The 20328-nt window shown below is 39.9% G+C and overlaps 1 protein-coding gene across 1 annotated transcript in view; it reads left to right on the forward strand.

Annotated features, from left to right (window-relative positions):
• The window catches only part of ATP8B4 (ATPase, class I, type 8B, member 4), a 266323-nt gene extending 255833 nt beyond the window's left edge, over window positions 1-10490 (forward strand). Inside the window, exons 25-27 of the mRNA XM_006831865.1 lie at window positions 4016-4154; window positions 7085-7215; window positions 10209-10490. Coding sequence (XP_006831928.1) covers window positions 4016-4154; window positions 7085-7215; window positions 10209-10490 — 552 coding nt within the window. The remainder of the gene's footprint in view (window positions 1-4015; window positions 4155-7084; window positions 7216-10208) is intronic.
• Window positions 10491-20328: the final 9838 nt, after the last annotated feature.

The raw sequence follows: 20328 nt of genomic DNA on the forward strand, positions 1-20328 counted from the left end.
CAGCTGGTAGTTTCGAACCGCTGACCTTACAGTTCGCAGCCCGATTCGTAACCACTACACTATATCTGAAGGATAAAGTAAATGGAAAATGCTTTTCAAACTGTTCTTGGTGCTAGGAATCCTGGTGTGGCACTGTGGGATATAACACTGGACTGCAAGGTCAGTTTGAACCAACAGGTCAGCTGTTCAAACCCACCAGCTGCTCCTTGGAAACTCTAGACAGGGTCACTGTGAGTCGATTGCACTTAACAACAACAGTATTCTAATGAGAAGTCCTGGTGTGGGGCTGTAGGATAAAGCACTGGGCCACAAGGTCAGATTGAACCACAAGGTCGGCAGTTCAAATCCACCAGCCACTCCTCAGAAACCCTATACAGGGTGGCTATGAGCTGAAACTGACTCGATGGAAATTAATAACAGCATACTCAAGGCAGCATGATGGCTCTGTAGGAGCCACGTGTGGGAGAAAAACCTGAGGCTTTCTGCTCCTGCAAAGATTTACAGCCTCGGAAACCCTATACAGCGGTTGGTGGGCTTGAACTTGTGGCTCAGAGTCTCATGCTTATCCTACAGAGCCACCACACTTCTTCATTACAGTCAAGTTGTTGTTAAAGTGCTGTCGAGTCAGTTCTGACTCATAGAGACCCTATAGAGGGTTTCCAAGGAGCATTTGGTGGGTGTGAACTGCCAACCTAGTGGTTAGCAATCCAGTGTGTTTCTTACATCACAAGAGACATTAAAGTGTTTTTAGTGAACTGGTCTTTGGCAATTAACATAAATTTTGGGTTATCTTATTGCTTTTATTTTAAAGAGATGTGTTACTATTCTCACATATCTTGCTTTCTTGATACCGTTTCTCACCCCTAAGTTATTCCCTTATGTACTCTGATGCCAGTGGAGTCTCTGGGTTGTGGGCTTAGTGTGATTGGTTAATGCACTTGGCTGTTAACCAAAAAATCTGAGGTTTGAGCCTCCCCAGGAGTGCCTCAGGAGAAGGGCCTGGTAATGTACTTCTGAAAAACCAGCCACTGAAGCCCCATGGAACACGGTTATATTGTGAAACAAGTGGAGTTGTGATGAGTTAGAAGTCACTCAATGGCAAATTCTGCTTAAGAAATCCATTTATAAGAACCATTGCTTATCAGCATTTCTTATGCTTTTTGTCTTCCACTATTTTGAAACCTTTGTTCTGATTTAATTTTTAATTGGTTGCATTAATCTTCTTGAGTAATTTCTTCAGAAAGGGTTAATAGACATTCTACTTTTGAGTTGAAAGCCCTTCTTTGTCTTTGCATTTAAATAACGTATTAAAAAGGCATACAGTTCTTGAGTCAGAGCCTTTCTCAGTAGAACTTTGTAAATGTCCCACATGGTCCCAATGGTTTGCTGTTAGGTTGATTCCTTTTCCTTTGTAAGTAATATCCTCTCTGTGTACAAGCTTATGTTCCTTATTTATCCTTGGACTTCACAAATGTCATGGGAATGTATCATCTTTCATTAATTTGTTTAGGATTTAGAGGGCCCTCTTAATCTAAAAATGCATACTGTTCTTTACACAGGTTTTCTCTGTCGTTTCTATCCCCATTACTTCTTAGTCTTTGTTCTACTTCTAGAATGTCCCCTATTTATATAATGAGTTTATGGATCTGCCATCTGTGGATCTTTCCTTTTGCTTTCATATCTTTGTGCCCCTTGCTCCCATTTCTTCAAGTTTTGCTCTCTGTTGTGAGGTATGATTTTCATTTGTTTTTCCAAGATATTAATTCATTTCTCATCAGTGACTAGTCTTTTGGGTTTCTCTATTGAATTTTAAAATTCAGAAATAATGCTTTTGTCTTCCAGAAATATTTTCTGTGATCTAATTGCATACCCTCAAGAGTTCTTAAAACGTTTTTGTTGTATTTGCAACTGATATTGCTATAGTGCAGAGCTGTCTGTTTTATTAGGAGGGCTGGTGGTGCAGTGGTTAAGCACTCAGCTGCTAGCTGAAAGGTCAGTGGTTTGAACCTACCAGCCACCTGTGAAAGAAAGATGTGACAGTCTGCTTTCATAAAGGTGTAAAGCCATGGAAACCTTTGGGATTCTCCTCTGTCGTATAGAGATGCTGTGTGTTGTTTTAGATATATTTAGGTTGGTCTATTCTATGAGTTCTACTTCAATAGGAACAACCTGCTTTTGTTTTTCAACTCAAACCTTAAATGGGTTGCATTTTTTCTTTGGCTATCAGTGTCTCTTGGTGACTGTAAACTCAATGACAGGTGGTAGAAGGTAAAGTTGAAGATGCTGGTTTAATGTCTTGCAGCTAAATGTACTAGAAAACCAGCATCTTTGTTGGGGCCTGGATGAGTTGGCTGTCTGTTCTCAGACCACTTGAGAAGATAAAAAATTATCTTCTTGTAATCCTTGTAGTTCACATCCAAGACTTGCAGCATTCAGAGCATGGACTGAGAGTTTAAAGGACAGCAAACTGCCAGTAAGAAATGGCTGTGTCTGTCCATACTAGGAGTGGTCTAGTCATTATTCCCCTCAGGCAACCAAAAAAATGTATGGTCTTACCCCAGGATTTGCTAGAACTGCTAGGCTTTGCTTGGATCACTTGGACCCTCTGAGATACAAGTAATGGTGCTGAGAACCATTATTTTCTCTGAATAATTCAAGGATTCATATACAGCATTGGTTTCCTTGATCCTCCAGTGCTTCCTTTCTTTTTATTTTTAACTTTTTATTGTGAATTGAGTAAAGGGTTACAGACAAGATTATCAGTTTTATGATTCAACAACTCATACACTTTGTTTCATCTCAATGATTGCAATCCCTTCATGCAACAACAATTATCCTACTTCCTCCCTGAGGTTCCTATTTCCCTTCCACTCTCCTTCCCATCCATTCTCAACTTTGTCCTTAGGTAAATGTTGCCCTTTTGATCTTGAATGATTGCCCATTCTGTGGTGATCATTCCTTACTTGTGTTGTTGCCCCCACCATATACCGATCTACTGCTTGGCTGAAAACTGGGTCACAAGGGTGAGTTCCTTTCCAGAACTGAACAGTGGTTGAAGACCATAATCTTGGGTTCCTCTAGTCTCTTTCTGATCAGTAAGCCTGGTCTTTCTTAATATATATTTATAATTTTGTGTTTCTTCCCATCTTTTCTGCCACTCTCTCTGGGACCTTCTGATGTGGTCCTTTTCACAGCAGTTGGTAGTGACAGCCAGGCATCATCTAGTTCGTCTGCTCTCAGACTAGTGGAGACTGATGTTCACCTGTTCTATTTGTCCATTGTACTAATTGATTCCAAACATCTTCAATTCTCATCACTCTACTTTCCTACTCACATGGAGAGACATGAACCTTAGATGCCTCTCACAAGACCACTCTTTTCTGAAGTTGAATGTCTACAAAAGTTATTGGAAGGGAGAAGGGCTATGAACATGCTCACAGGTCACATGAATTCCAGTTTCTCAATTTTATGGCAAAGATGATTAAGAATTTTATTTATTATTGTTTGAGTAATTTAGGAGAAAGGATTGGGGAAATGAGTTGAAATACTGATAAAAAATAGCTTATGAATGTGTAACAATAGTCCTGTGAAAATGTGTGAAATGTATTAAATTTATATACAGATTATAAAATGTTGCACTTGCTCATGACAGATTTTTTTTTTCCAATAGAAAAGTTTTGAAAGAAATCTGGAAAGTAGCTTTAAAATTATAAGCCATTCTGCTTTCTTTTTTCTTACTTAATATTAACATATCATCCCCTCACTCCATCTCAACCTCGAGTGATACAATGACTTAGAATATACAGGTCCTAAAGTCCATTATCTACTGAAATGATGAATTTAAGTCAGTCTCTCATAATATGAAGAAAGTGAGAATGCTGATAGTTGGCCTGACAGCTGAATAGGTGAAACGATCTAGGCTGAACACAGCAATTCTAGGGAAACATTACTCAGTAAAACAACATTGTTCTAGTTCTCAAAGATCTCTCTTATGCATTTGATTTTCTATGGACAGATAGCCTTGGATACCAGCTACTGGACTGTCATTAATCATGTCTTCATCTGGGGCAGCATCGCCACTTACTTCTCCATTTTATTTGCAATGCACAGTAATGGCATCTTTGGTGTCTTCCCAAACCAGTTTCCATTTGTTGGTAAGTGAATTTTATTGTCTAATGAAGTCTAGTTTGATACTATTCTATATTTGTCTTTGTAACTTATTTTTTGCATTGTGTAGGGACTTTGGATGACCGATGATTCATAGGAATTGACTAAGCCAATGTCTTCAGACTTTTAAACTTGAAACGAGTTCCTATTGTTCCCATAATATTCAGAAAAATCACTGTGATAATAGCCTCTGGGGTCCATAAAGGGACTTGTCCTATCTCCTTTTATAAATAAGAGGCATAGTATATGCATCAAGGGCTGCCTCAAGGCCTGTGAAAAGTCCATAGATAATGTTAAGAGCTGTTGAGTTGGTCCCAACTCATAGTGACCCTGTATAAGGGTTTCTTAGGAGCAGCTGGTGGGTTCGAACTGCTGAGCTTTTGGCTAGCAGTCCAGTGCTTATACTACAGCGCCACACCAGGACTCCTTATGTATAACAGTAGAATCCTGCCTTTATGCCAAATTATCACCAAAGTTCTCAGCCAAAGTTCACCCATGAAATTCATTTGTATTTAGAAAAGAAAAGAAAAGAAAAAAAAGATACATAATGTAAATATATGGGCATCCATTAGTCCATAAACAGCGTGAAGAGAAGACACTGGAATTGGATACTCAAGATTCAAGTGCCAGAATTATCACTTCTATCTTTCTTGGCTAGTAAGAAACGGGCAAGTTTCTACTCTTTTCTATGCCTTAATGTACTTAGTTGTAAACTGGAGATATTAATAGTTTCATAGAAATTTAAAATAAAGTAGTAGATGTAAAAAGCTTAGCATGTAGCCTGACACATATAATACTTGGCAATAAGTGTTTTGGTTGGGGAACCAAGTCTACAAACAATTGTTCAAAGATTGATTCATGTAGAAAGAAAAACAGGAGCAATCATTGCCATTGATTTAAAGGCACGGTGTGGTGCTGTGGATCAATACGCTGGACCACAAAGTCGGTTTGAACCACAAGGTCCGTGGTTCAAGCTCACCAGTCACTCCTCGGAAACTCTATAGAGGGTCGCTTGAGTGGGAACTGACTTGACAGTACTCAACAACAACAGCAACAAGATTGTAATTCTTTTAAAGGCACACATGGACTTAAACATATTGTTCATTCAACTTTGTTTACCCTATATGTACATGGAAATCTTTAAATTGTACCCTTCTTACTAACTATGTACTGTTAATGCTTTGTTTACCCAAAGATTCCAACCATGTAGAGACTTGTTGGTTAGGAACAAGAATAAGCATATTAGGAAAGAACATAAAAAACTATGTTTTAAGTATTTTTAGTTATTGCTGCTAAATCTGAAAGTTCAGTGCATTCACTAGAAGACTTCCAGTGCTAAGACCATTCTAACAAGCATAAGACTGGAACTTCTTGACTGGGGAAAGTCATTTGTGAGGAAGCCATTCTCTACAGCAAAGCACATGCCATTCCAGGAAGTAATTACTGAGAGCCAATGAGACTTTTCAAAAGTTAGATCAGCATTAGGATTCAAGGAAGAAAAAAAACCCAAAACACTTTTTTTTTTCTTATTTTTAATTAATCACCAACAGCAAGCTTAAGTGTGGTTAAGTGAAGCTTGCTTTCCAGCCTGCCTACGGGTGCTGAGATTCAAGGAGTTCAGAGACATTTGATTTATTGAGTCAAGTTTGTTTCTGTCCATGTCTGCAGGCAACTGGAATCAGCTGCTCTTTAGTAGGCAAAGTCTACTGTTCAAAGCTAGGAAACGCAAACATATCAATAAGTAGCCAAGTCTTTATATCTAAAGTCCATTCAGATGGTATTAACAACACATTAGCATTGGGAGATGGGTCCTAGATAATTCTGAAGGCATCATATGAATCCCTAGAAAACCAACATGGGCCAATAGTATTATAGTTGTTGTTGTTGTTAAGTGCCATCGAGTCGGGTCCGACCCATAGCGACCCTGTACAGGGTTTCCGAGGGTGTAAATCTTTACGGGAGTAGAAAGCCTCATCTTTCTCCCGCGGAGCGGCTGGTAGTTTCGAACTGCTGACCTTAAGGTTCGCAGCCCGATTCGTAACCACTACGCTACCAGTATTATAGTGATACATTGTTATTGTTTTTAAGTGCCATTGAGCCAGTTCTGACTCATAGCTACCCTGTATAGGATTTCCATGGAGTGGCTGGTAAGCTTGAACCACCGATTGTGTGGTTCAAATCACCCTTGCAGTCCAGCACATTAATGCACAGCACCACATTAGTAGTTGTAAAGTTTGGCCTTTAAGACACAGCCAGTCAACAAAACCATTATATGAGATGGTACCTGCATTCCTGATGTATTGTGCAGATTTTATACAAGAGTCACTACGAGTAAATGTGCCTTCAATGTGATTGATATAATTTGTCTCACTGAACTGTGTACACAAAAACTGTTGAGTTGGAAAATGTTATGTTATCTATATTCTTTACAATAAAAAAAGTTAAAAACAAAACCAAGAAGGATAAATATGCCTTTCAAAATTAATGGCTTATTTGTAGCCAAGGAGTCTTGAGGCTGAATCAGAGAAATTTACCACATGTATAAAGCTAACCTGAGCCTGGGTCAGAAAATGCTTGGCTCAGTCTGGTAGTGATCTGTCACTAAGCAGTTGCCAAAGGTAATTTTCTTGCCATTAAACATACTGGGGAAAATACCCAGTGACTCTCCTGTAGTTAGTCCAAACCTCATCATTTCAAAAAAATTTCCTTAACCTAAGAATTGTTATTGTTATGTTAAGTGCTGTGGAATTGGTTCCCACTCGGTTCCCAATTGGTTTCTGAAGAGCGACTGGTGAGCTTGAACTGCCGCCTTGAGGTTCCAAACGACCTTGTAGTCCAGTGCTTTAACTCACAGAGCTTATTAATGAAATAATTCAGACTGATTATAACCACAGTGTATGTTTTTCTTTAATGACAGGAAATGCACGGCATTCCTTGACTCAGAATTACATCTGGCTTATTATTCTCTTAACAACAGTGGCTTCGGTTATGCCTGTGATGGTGTTCAGATTTTTGAAAGTGGATTTATACCCAACCTTGAGTGATCAGGTATGTTCCAGTGCTGATGAGTACTTTCTGGCCTCATTCTTGGCTCTTGGAACCTTGTTCTTTTCTGCTTGACTGGAGAGCTACCTAGGGAAGGGCTAGTGAGATGTCCATCACCAGACAACCACAGGTGCATGGCATCACATGAGATGAGACTGCCCACATCTTCAATTTACTGTGGGTGTCAATGAAGAGAGGTGTGTAAACTAAATGTGTGTTGAGGGTTATAAATTAGAAGTTACGTTGGCTGTGTGAAAAGGTTGATTTTTAAAAAGAAGCTCACCAAGATCATTGTAGACAGTTGTTCCAGAGGAAAGCTAGGCTAGAGGGAAAGTTATTGACAGTAAAAAGGAGACAAGTATGGTATGAGGTGACAAGGCTCTAAATTTCAGTGAAAATATAAGAGCAGATCCAGAAACATGGAGGAGCTATAGCCTTCTAACCAATTTAAGAAAAGCAAAAGCAATATTATGGATAAATAGAAAGAACAGGGTACTCGCAGTCCCAGGTTACAAACAAGATGATACTTAGTATGTCTGTAAGTTGAATTTGTAGGTAAGTCAGAAATGTGTATACCCTTTTTATTTAGCCTTACTTTAGTGCAAGAAAAGACTAGAAGCATTTTCAATGTTTTAAAAGCTGCACATTGAGTACATGAAGATGACTGTGATGAAGAATATGTTGCGAGTAGGGGATGCTTCAGTCTTTTCAATGTGGGGGCAAATATTGTTGTTGTTGTCAGGTGCCATCGAGTCGGAACCGACTCATAGCGACCCCATGCACAGCAGAACGAAATAATGTCCGATCCTAGGCCAACCTCACTACCACTGCCACACTTGAGTGCAAATATACATAACATTAAAGGGTGCATATGAGTTGTCCTTAAGTCAGACTTTAGTCACCTGGGGACTTACTGTATAGAAATATCTAAGCCAGGAAATTAGCAGAACATATTTCAATGTTTCAGGAAAAGAGGAGTGTCAGCAAGACAAATTCCAGGTTAGATAAGGACTCAAATATAAAGAGACAAGAGAGAGGAAAGAAAGGGTAGAATGCCTTTGTAGCCACATCACAAAACTGTGGGAAAATGCTGATGAAGTAGTGGCCAGGTTCCTGAGAGTGAAAGGAACTGAGATTGAACTTTCTTTGTCATGATGTCTCTCACATTCTGGGACCCAAGTATGAGGAAATGCCTTCTGACAAGCTCATGGAGTCTCCTCTCACGACTGCCCTTTCCCTTTGGTCCTATGAGCTGATTCTTATGTAAACCCAGTAAAATGATGGATGAACTGAAGGAAGACAGATGACATTTATTTCTTCTTAGGTTGAATCAGTACGTGATTTTCTGCTTAATGGTTTTCTTCTGACACAAAAGTCAGATCAACCGAATAAGAGAACATCGGGTACTTGTACCAAACCTGGTAACTTTCCCTTTCAACTTCACAGTGAAATGAAAGGCCTGTTGAAAATCCACCCATTTTATGTTGAGCCTTCAAAAGGCCACAGAAAGTCCAAAAGAAAACAAAACCATACAAATCTTAATGGTACATTTACCTACCTCAAGAGTTGGGGAATTCTTACTCTCAATCCTCTTTTTAAAACTTCTCCTACTCCAGTTACTAATAACAGTTAGATTTTTAAGAACATCTAAAAGGGGCGGGGGGGAACACATGTTTTTGAGGAAAGAGACTAGAAAGTGTTAGAAACTGACTGAATTTGGGTTGTTTTTGTTGTTGGAAGTGCCATTGAGTCGGTTCTGACCATAGCAACCCTGTATAGGGTTTCCAAGGAGCTGCTGGTGAGCTTGAACCACCAACCTTGTAGTTCAAACGGCTTTGCAGTCTGGTGCATTAACCCACAGCTCCACACCAGGACTCCGAGTTTGGGTTGTTGTTGTTGTTGTTAAGTGCCGTCAAGTCCGTTCCGACCCATAACAACCCTGTATAGGGTTTCCAAGGAGTGACTGGTGAACTTGAACTGCCGATGGCGCAGTCTGGAGCATTAACCCACAGTGCCACACCAGGTAGTGCATGTTAAAAAATATGTTTGTACTAAAGTATGTTCAAATTCATTTAAGATGGATATGTTGTTGTTGTTGTTACATGCCATCAGGTTGGTTCTGACTCATAGTGACTCAATGAACAAGAGAACGAAACAGTGCCTGGTCCTGCACCATCCTCACAGTTGTTGGTACATCTGAGCCTATTGCTGCTAGCAGTGTGCCAATCCATCTTGTGTGTGTGTGGGGGGTCCTTCCTCTTTTTTGCTGACCCACCATTTTACAAAGCATGGTGTTCTTCTTCAGGGACTGGTCCCTTCTGAAAACATGTCTGAAGTCTGAGAGACAAAGTTTCACCATTCTTACTTCTGAGTAGCATTCTGACTGTAATTCTGATTGTTCTCCTGGCAGTCCATGGCACTTTTATTATTCTTTTCCAATACCAGAATTCAAATGTATCAACTCTATAGTCTTTCTTATTCATTGTCCAACTTTCATGGGAATATGAGGCTATTGAAAATACCATGGTTTAGGTCAGGTGCACTTTTGTCTTTACCCTGATATCCTTGCTATTGAATACATTAATACGATCTTTTGCAGTAAATTGACCTAATGGAGTACTTCATTTGATCTCTTAACTGCTATTTGCATGAGTGTTGATTGTGGAGCCAAGCAAATTGAAGTCTTTGACAACTTCAATCTTTTTTCCCAAGATGGAATATGAAATGGAGACAATAATGAAATGAGTGTTCATGCTTCTTGTTTACTTAATAGTCTTCTGGTAGGAAAAAAAAAAAAAAAATCATTGTTCAGTGTCCAGTATAATCTTTTGAATAGATTTTTTTTCCCCCCCAAAACCTTTACTTACCTTTGGGTGAATGCTTTATTACGGATGATACTGTTTGTACTGAAAAGGCTTTCACTTTACAATGTGGCCCACTGCCTAGAGTCCATTGTTGAGTTGTATCACCTCACTCTGTGCCTACTTCCTCCCCAGATCCGCCAGAAGCAGAAGGCTCACAAGAAGGAAAGGCCTCTAAGTAGCCGAAGGCCTCAGACCCACAGATCAAGCTCGAGAAGATCTGGATATGCTTTCGCTCACCAAGAGGGCTATGGAGAGCTTATAACATCTGGGAAAAATATGCGCACTAAAAATCCACCCCCAACATCAGGGTTGGAAAAGGCACTGTATAATAGCACTAGCTGGATTGAAAATTTATGTAAGAAAACCACAGACACAGTGAACAGCTTTAGCCAGGATAAAACAGTGAAACTTTGAGTCAAGATGAATTTGAACTACATAGTTATCTTTTCACTTCATTTGGAGCTGAATTCAACTGGCTCCAGAGTTTGGGATCGATCAAGGGCTAAGATGGGGCAGATTGCCTCACTTAAACCTGTGGCAGACAGATTTGATGGTACCCATCAAAAAGGGAGAGATCTCTAGGAAAATCAAGCCAGATGTTGCTTGTCTAGTTCCTGATTTGGTGGACAAAAATCATAACACAAGCACAGATTTTTATCAACATAGATACCAATTGACCTTGAACTTTAGAATCTCAATTTGGGGGGAAAAAATTGTAAATCTGTACAAACATTGAGTGGCTCCTCAGGTATACTCCAAAGTCAGATATTCCAGCTGAAAATCATGTTTGTTGACAAATACACACATCTATGCAAGAGCAACATTTTCCAAGACACAGTTTCAGCATTTAAAAATGTATACCAAGGTGCTTCCAGACTGAGAACAGCTTGTCATTCTCCAGTCTTGATGTCTCCTTATCTTTTCAGTCAGGAGAAAAAATCACCGTCATGCCTGGAGAAGAGAAAAACATGTTGGAGATCCTCGATTTTATGTTAGTAGATGTCTGGGGAAAGAGTAAATAGAGCATTTTTACATTAATGTATACTGGTAGTTTGCTCAAGGACTCCGGGTATGGCGCTGTAGGATCAGCACTGGACTGCGAACCACAAGACCCACAGTTCAAACCCACTAACTGCTCCTCGGAAATCCTGCTTACAGGGTCACTATGAGTTGGAACGGACTCAACAGCACTTAACAACGACAACAGTTTGGTTAAATTTATTTAACCAAAAGCTCTTAAACTCTCAGTTTGGGACATTCCCAAAAAGTGTCAGAAAGTCTCTAATAAGTATTTCATATACTTCTCAATGACTTTTGTAATAGCCTTCATAGTTATTTTTTCAATGTCATCCAGAGTCATTAATGGAATCAACAAAACATTTGGATTTAACTCTTTAATGATCGCATTCCATAGTCTATGGAAGACATACTTTCAACATTTCCAACTTTTAAAAGTTAAGGTTTGAAACTAAACAAGTTAATAAGCAATTTCTTCAATTACTACTTGAAGATTCATGTTTAGATCATTTAAAGTTGGTTGCTTTTGAAAGCCAACTGTCATGTTTGTAATATAAACATATCAATATATGTAAATGAGGTTGAGTGGTTGGAGATAATCCACACTAAATGTTGAGTCCATAGATGAGTCACCAGTGTATTTCATGTAAAAGGATTCAGGAAGATTTGTGTTCAAACTCCACCTTTGTCACTTATTACTTCTGTAAATTTGGGCAGGTAATGTACATTCTCTGAGTCTTGGGTTTGTCCTCTATAAAATGAGGATATATTTCCTACCTCATATTGTTTGAGAATTGTCAAAACACAAACTCAAATAATTAAAAATATAATTCTTATATGAATAAATGTTAAGTTTCATTTAGTTCATCATCAGAATAAATGAGTAGGTTGAATATGAAGAGATGGAATTTAAGTAATAATGAGGAAAGTCAAGATAAACTGTGATTGCTGAATAAGATATGGAATCCTGGTGTGGTGCTGTAGGATAAGCGCTCCATCAAAAAGTTGGTTTAAACTGCAATGTCAGCAGTTCAAATTGATTAGCCACTCTTCAGAAGCTCTATACAGGGTCTCTATGAGTTTGAACTGACTTGACGGCACTTAACAACAACAACGAGTACGATATGGAATCCTGGTGTGGTGATGTAGGATAAGCACTAGACTGCTAACTACAAGGTTGGTGGTTCAAACCCACCATCTGCTCCTAGGAAACCCTATACAGATCTCTGAATTGTGACCAACTTGACAGCACTTAGTAGCAGGAAGTAAAATATAAAACTGGCTAGCATTCTACAGGGCAAGTAACTTTGAGGTGACTTTCTCCACCAGAAGACAAACATAAATCATCATACCTTATCAGTTTTCTACAAGTCAACCTCCAACTTTACAGGATCGCTAGTCTGACCGCTCTTAAATTATAAGTCAAAGTTACATTTCCCAAGAGAGTCTGATGGATGACCTTTGGGTGGGCTTGGTGAATGATGTGCCAATATGATGTTAATTTACTGTGCAACAGTCTTTTTTCCTTATTTACAAGTTTGGGGTGATTTTTTCCTGAATGGGATCAAATAAGAACATGTGAAAAAGAACCTAAAACAGCGCTTTAACCATAGAAAATGCTCCTAGACAGTTGCTTTTTTCCCCTCCATCCCTGCCTAGATTTGCCCAGATGTTAGTTTTCAGTGTCTATCTAATTTGTCATCGGTTTCACAGTGTCACCCTGTTTGCTTGCTTTTGGTAACATTTTTTCAAAGATTTGATAAGTTTCAGTAAATGTTTTGGCACTATTGTTATTTGGTGTTTTGTCTCTTTATTAAAAGTCATTTGGGAGAGATTTTGTTACTTTGGTTAGCTAATTGTTTTTTTGGTTTTTTTTTAATCTACTCTTCACATGCCTGAGGAATATGTATATATCATTCTTAGAATAAAATGAACCAACTGAATCTGTGCATAAGGAATGGAAAAGATTAGGAATGGTCCGTTTAAAAATTCAATTCAAACTACATCAGTCTGTTTATAACTGATAACATGGGATGGTTGTGAGAGAAATACTTTATCAGCGTACTTTGCTCCATGAGATCCCAATACACTCACACACCCATTGGGAAAGCACTCAATTTCAAATGCCAGAGCTTATTTTGAACCTGAAGATGAAAAGGTTGAAGAGTGGGTGGTGATGGTGGTGCACTTGGGGAATAATAAAATTTTAATTTTGCATAAATGTTATCAGATCATTTGGAAAGAATTTTTTTTTTCTAGTTTTAGGATTTAATTTGGGATTTTCAACTTCTTAGCCAAAGTTTTAAACTACTATAGACATCTGCGCATTGTATTTCACTGATTTAGGCCTACTATTTTTCTCTTTCTCATTTGCCTCCAGTTACACATCCTTATGAGGGAGAAGAGAGAAAGATAAAGAACAGAAAAAAAAAAATATGGAAAGAAGGAGCAGGATGAGAGAAAAGCATTTCCAGTTAGATATTTCTTAAGAGGATTTGAGTCTCTGAAATATAGATTGAGATTGCTTGTGAGACTTAAATTACAAAGCCGTTTTCATATTCAGCATGAGATCAAGGAAAGCTACCAGCAAAGGGAGCCAGGGACTCTGGGTTGCCATCCAGCTACGTTGCTGCTTTGTGTGACCTGGGCCATGCCACCTGATATTAGTTTCCTCATCTATCAACGGCAACATTGGACAAGATGGTTTCTCAGGCCCTTCTTCATTTGCCCATTCTATGAAGAGTTCTTGCCAGTAGTGTCCACTGTGCACTTGAAATTGTTTTTGTTGAGGAGGAGGGAGAAAATTGCATGCTCATTTGAGGGCAAGGCCTGGCTCTTGCCTGTGTTTATATTTCCCTAGGACAGCCTCTGGCACACTGCTGTCTCCAGTCTCTCTCACTCACCAGAGAGGTGTTAAAGCCTGTGGTGCTTTGTCCGGTCAGTTGGACACACTCAGTTTCTTGTTAACAATTTACTAAGATTTTATCTCCACATCCTCTTTTCCTTTCCTTTCCATGGTTTTAAAAAACAGAAGCATAAAGAAATATAATAAGCTATTCATGCATGCCCTGTAAAAAGAGGGACCTTTAAAAGTCCCCTCTACCTTGACTGTAAGGAGCTCTGGTAGCATAGTGGTTGGGCTGCTAACCTCAAAGTCAAAACTACCAGCCATTCCGCAGCAGAAAGATTTACAGCCTCAGAACCCTATACAGGGTTGCTATGAGTCAGAATCGACTCCATGACACATTATCACCACCATCTTGACTCTGTGAGCTCCAATGTGACACTCAATATAGGATAAGCAATGGGCTGCTAACCTCAAGGTCGGAAGTTCAAACCCACCAGCCACTCCCAGAAACCCTGCACAGGGTTTCTATGAGTTGGAACTGTCTCGATGGCAAACAGCAACACCCTGACTCTTAAGGAGCTACCTGGTGGCACAACAGTTAAGCGTTCAGCTGCTAGATGGAAGGTTGGCGGTTCACACACTACCCAGAAGCTCTGAAGGAAGAAGACATGGCAATTGGCTTCCATAAACAACAATTACATCCAAGAAAACCCTACAGGGCAGTTGTACTTTGTCACATGGGGTGTCTATGAGTTGAAATTGACTCGAGAACACTCAACAACATCCTGACTATGGGCTTAAAGGAGATTTCTTGGCCCTCAGTTAGTTCTCTAAGAATTCAAAAGTGAACAACAAAACTTGAATGTTTTTCTTCATAGTTGCAGAAAGTTTTTCAGTTTATATATTACTTTGACACAAGTTTTATCCTTTGAGTCTTAAAACAACCCTGTGAGGCAGTTAGGACTTTAATGTTAAATCAGATTTTCTTGTTGTTTTTGTTAAGTGTTGTTGAGTTGGTTCTGACTCATAGTGACTCTGTGTAGAATTTCTGAGAAGCTGGTGGGTTTGAACCAGCTGCCTTGTGGCTCAAATGGGCCTTGTGGCCCAGTGCTTATCCTACCACACTACACCAGGACTCCAAATCCATTTTGTTGTTGTTATGTGCCCAAAGGGAGCAGAAAGCCTCATTTTTCTCCTGCAGAACAGCTTGCAGTTTCGAACTGATGACCCTGAGGTTAGCAGCCAGATTCATAATCACTACGCTACCAGAACTCCTTTTGTTGCTGTTGTTGTTGTTGTTAAATGCTGTCGAGTCGGTTCCGACCCATAGCGACCCTGTATAGGGTTTCCAAGGAGCAGCAGGTGAACTTGAACCGCCGACCTTGCAGTTCAAATGGCTTTGCAGTCTGGCGCATTAACCCACTGCACCACACCAGGACTCCAGAGCTTCTTTTAGGAAGGGGCAATTCAAGTCTTGAGAATTAAGTGCTTTGTTTGATATCAAACAGGAAGTAGAAGAGTTGGAACAAGTTCAGATCTGGTACTATGTCCAGAACTTCTTACTTGCAACCCCCAATCAGCGCCAACAAAGCGCTCTTCATAGACGTGGGATTTCTAAATAGACCATGCACCTTCTAAAACATTCTCAAGTGTACAGATTTAAGGAAGGAGAGCAAACGGGTTGTAAAGATTTTCCAAATGATCTGTTTCCCGCTCAGTGCAAGTATGCAAAATTCTCTGCTTCTTTTCTCTTAGCTTTTCATGCAAATAGATAGGTATGGAATGCAGACAGGGGAACTAAACATGCTTCAAACTACTTCATTAAAACACTAGGAAATAATGAAATGCGGATGGGTCTCTTGTGATACAATAGTGAATAATTGTTATCAGGACTGCTTGTGAGGGCTGGAAATGTAAAGGTAGACGTTTTGTAGCAAGGAAGGGAGTGCTGAACTTTGCAGTCTAGGAGCGGAGGTTCCTGGGACCATCATGGGAGAAGAGCGGAGAGCGGGACCCTACCCAGAGAAGCATTGATGCCTGAGATGGAGGCAGAGATGATGACTTGAAGAGATGGAGCAGCTGGGGACTTTAGACCAAGAGAGGGAGAGAGGCTGTGTGCTGACAACCTGGGGGCAGGCTTGTAGTGTATACCCTTTGGTTGGTTGATGATGCATGGATGGGATTGTAACCATGACAATGAAACGATATACAATAGGATGAATGTAAAACTAATGTTCTCCCATGTAAACTATCACATAATTCACAATAAAACATTAATAATAATAATAATAAAAACTAGGAAAATAGAGCAAACCAGGAAAGGCCATACTTCTGGTGTTTATGGTAAGAAATAGCATTATTTTGTTGTTGTTGTCTGCTGTTGAGTCGGTTCCAACCCATAGCGACTGTGTATAGGGTTTCCAAGGAGGGGCTGGTGAGCTTGAATCACCAACCTTGAGGATCAAACCAAATTTGTAGTTCAGTGCATTAACCCATAGCAGTTATATTATATGCTTCTCTAGACTGATATGATGTAATTATATCAGTGAAATAATTTTACTTTAAAAAAAAAATGAAAAATTAGATACAGAGTGTAGTAGAGGAAGAAGCCAGAGCTGATGATTCCTTATGGATTTTGTGATGGGCTTTTGCAGGTCAGGAGTCACATAATCACGTGGGACCACAATTTTCCAATTTTTACATTAACATCTGGTGTTCAATGTTGGCAGTTTGCTCGACTGCGTCACATTTCATTCCTCAGCAAGAAATCATAAACTTTTGCAATTCTCCAGCCTAAGCCTTTCGCCGAGCTGCCTGGAAGCCAGAACTAAATGACCCATGTGTTTCAAAATGCTCATTGCAAAAGATTTGGAGGGTCTTGCTGAACTAAACTGTAGGTCTGGAGCTGTTCCCTAAGCAGGAAAAGGGCCTATCTATCTGCATATTTCAAAACTTCCTGGAAGATCTATTCCTGTAATTCACACAGAATGCAAATTGTCTTGGAGCTACATACGTAAACGTTCAGTATTCCAGAAATAAAAATGATTAGCTGGCCAGAAAGTCCTGTCTACATCATTTCAGGTTCCTGTAAGGTTTACAAGGCAACTTCAAAAACTTTGTGTGACACAATGGAATCAAAAGAGGATGGAATTTTTCCATGAACTTTTTATATTAGGACAAGTTAACATTTTTAATACTGGAACCGTGGGCTTTTACATACAGATTTTATTGAACCAAATTATGTGGAGAGAGATGGTAGTTATTTAATTTGGAAGCAGCTTCATGCTTTTATACCTTGTTGCTACAAATGCTTCCATGTTCCCTCCCTCCTCTTAGGTACATGACAGCTGTGATCACTGATCATGCTCCATTTCCTCATGGCTGACCATCTTGCATCTAGTTTCCTTTTCTGACTATGCCGTCTCAGGGTGCTGAACTATATGGCTATATAATTACAAGGTGATATACAGAGGCAGGACAGAAATTATACTGACTCTCGAACATCCTCAGAATTTTTTTTTTAAATAAAACTCCTGTTACCCAAGTTTCTTGAGATGATATCACTCTTGTTAAATGATAAATAAAGTTAATTGCAGGTCATCATTAAGTGGTTGGGGAAATATTTTAACTATTTAATTATCAGTTTTGCAGTAACAAAGACCATTGAAAATCGACCTAAGCCATGAACAACCAGTACTGCCCATCTGTTGATTGGACAATAACTTTGGCCCTGTCTGACCACATCAAACTCACATAGGAAAGCAATACCTATTTTCCCTAATAAAGTGCCTACGTGGCCTTCTGTATGGGTTGCACCTCAATGTAAAGAAAACAAAATTCCTCACCACTGGACCAACAAACAACATTCAGATAAATGGAGAAGAGACTGAAGTTGTCAAAGACTTCATTTGCTCAGATCAACAGTCAATACTCAGGGAAGCAGCAGTCAAGAAACGAAATGACATACTGCATTAGGCAAATCTGCTGCACAGGGCTTCTTTACAGTGCTCAAGAGCATAGCCATCAGTCTGGGAACTAAGATGCTTCCGACCCAAGTCATGGTATTTTCAATAACCTTATATGCATGCGTATGAAAGTTAGACAATGAATAAAGAAGATCATAGGAAAATTGATGTATCTGAGCTACGGTGTTAGAGGAGAATATTAAAAGTATTTTAGACTGCCAAAGAACAAACCATTCTGTGTTGGAAGAAGCATAGCTATAATGTTCCCAGGATGGCCAGAATTTTGTATCTTATACTTCAGACTTATTGTCAGGAGGGACCAGTCCCTGGAGAAGAACACTGTGTTTGGTAAAGTGGAGAGTCGGAAATAGAGGAAGAACTACCAGTGAGATGGATTGATATAGTGGAAACAGCAACGGGCTTAGGTGTAGCAACAATTTGAGGTTGGCACAGGACTGGGCAGTGATTCGGTCTGCTGTGCATAGGATTGCTATGAATCGGTACCAATTCAATGACACCTAACAACAACAACTTTGTCTGAGGAGTCTCTGAGTGGTGCAAATGGAAATCCAAAAAGGAGGAGTTTCTCACCAATGGGGTGTCCGGGAAAGGATCAGTTGTCTTGAGCTCATAAGTGTGGCACCACTAGGTATATTTAAGCAGAAGTTGAGTGACAGCTATAGGCTTATTCTGAAGAGGAAGAATAGAACATTTATGGTCCTCTGCTAGAATTCAGGAACATCTCCTGGAACACTTTTACAGGTATAGCAGATAACTGAGAAACCAATGGAACAGACTCAGAAGAGTAACCTGGTTCATCTATGATGTGATTTTAGAGAAGTTCCTAGGCTACTTACCAGAGGGTAAGATAGGAAGTCTATGTATAGCACATTGTAAATGTGAGTTGATAAGAATGAGTATCCAGTTGAGGATAGCCTTTGAGGGCTCTGGCCTGATACCTTGGATTCCGTGCCAGTGTCAATGGAACAACACCATGGCGTACGTAAAAGGAAGTCTGGGTTTTCTTAGTTAGAGGGAGTTAAGAGAAGGGACAAAAGAGTCTTACAGGCAGCTCAGACTAGACACACCTACCTCATTAGAATTTCTACTCAGACTGAGCTGATAATGATGATAACTATCAAGCAGGAGATCAAAGCATTTTAGAAGAAAGGCCTGGTGGTATGATCTGAGCCACTGAAAACCCTATAAACTCAACCATTTCAACAGGTCCAGTCATTGAAAAGCCTACACAACAGAGCTCTACTGGCACAGCCTTTTGAGGCATGGGGTCCGAATCAGCTAGTTTGGTTAAGTACCGTGGAGTCGGTTCCGACTCATAGTGACCCTGCATAGGGTTTCCGAGACTGTAAATCTTTATGGGAGCAGAACGCCTCATCTTTCTCCTGAAGAACCTCTGGTAGTTTCGAACTGCTGACCTTGAGGTTGGCAGCCCAACTCATAACCACTATGCTACCAACTGGAGCCCATGGCAATTAGTTTAAAAATGCTCTCTGAACTCTTCCGCAGAGAGTGTCCTTCTGTTCTTGAGTCTCCAAACCTAACCAGTTGCTATTCCAGTTTATGGTAAGCCCTGTGTGTTTCAGAGTAGAAAAGTTTCATAGAATTTTCAATGACTGTGATCTTTTGTAAGTAGATCCGCAAGCATCGCATCTGAGTGACCTCTGGCAGATTCAAACCACCAACGTTTCAGCTAGTAGCTGAGCACTTAACATTGTGCCACCCTGGAGCTTCCTGACTTTCCAGGTTTTCCCTGTTTCTTGACCTGCAATAGGGTTCGTTGTGACTTTTTTCTGCCCTAAGAAATGAAAGTGCTTCTTCATCCCTAATAACTATTCAGAATACAACCTCCCTTTGTCTCCTTCTCCATCAAACATCTTAAAAGAGTTGTTGTTGTTAAGTACCGTGGAGTTGGTTCTGACTCACAGTGACCCTGCCCAGTATTTCTGAGGCTGTGAATCTTTACGGGAGCAGAAAGCCTCATCTTTCTCCTGAAGAACAGCTGGTAGTTTCAAACTGCTGACCCTGAGATTAGCAGCTCGATTCATAACCACTACGCTACCAGAGCCATTATATTGTTGTTGTTGTTGTTGTGTGCCGAGGAGTCAGTTCCGACTCATAGCGACCCTGTACAGGGTTCCCAAGGCTGTAAATCTTTATGGGAGCAGAAAGCATCATCTTTCTCCCGCAGAACAGCTGGTAGTTTTGAACTGCCGACCTTAGGTTAGCAGCCCGATTCGTAACCACTATGTAGTCACCACTTCTTGCCTTTATTTTGTTCACTTGTCATTTTTCAACATTCTCCAAAATTGTTTACAATATCTCATATTTCAACATTCCTGAAATCAGCAATACATTTTATATCCAATGGCATCTTTACAACCCTCACTGGCAATAGGTTTTG

The sequence above is a fragment of the Chrysochloris asiatica genome, unplaced genomic scaffold (assembly GCF_000296735.1).
Source record: "Chrysochloris asiatica unplaced genomic scaffold, ChrAsi1.0 scaffold00004, whole genome shotgun sequence".
Lineage (NCBI taxonomy): Eukaryota > Metazoa > Chordata > Mammalia > Afrosoricida > Chrysochloridae > Chrysochloris > Chrysochloris asiatica.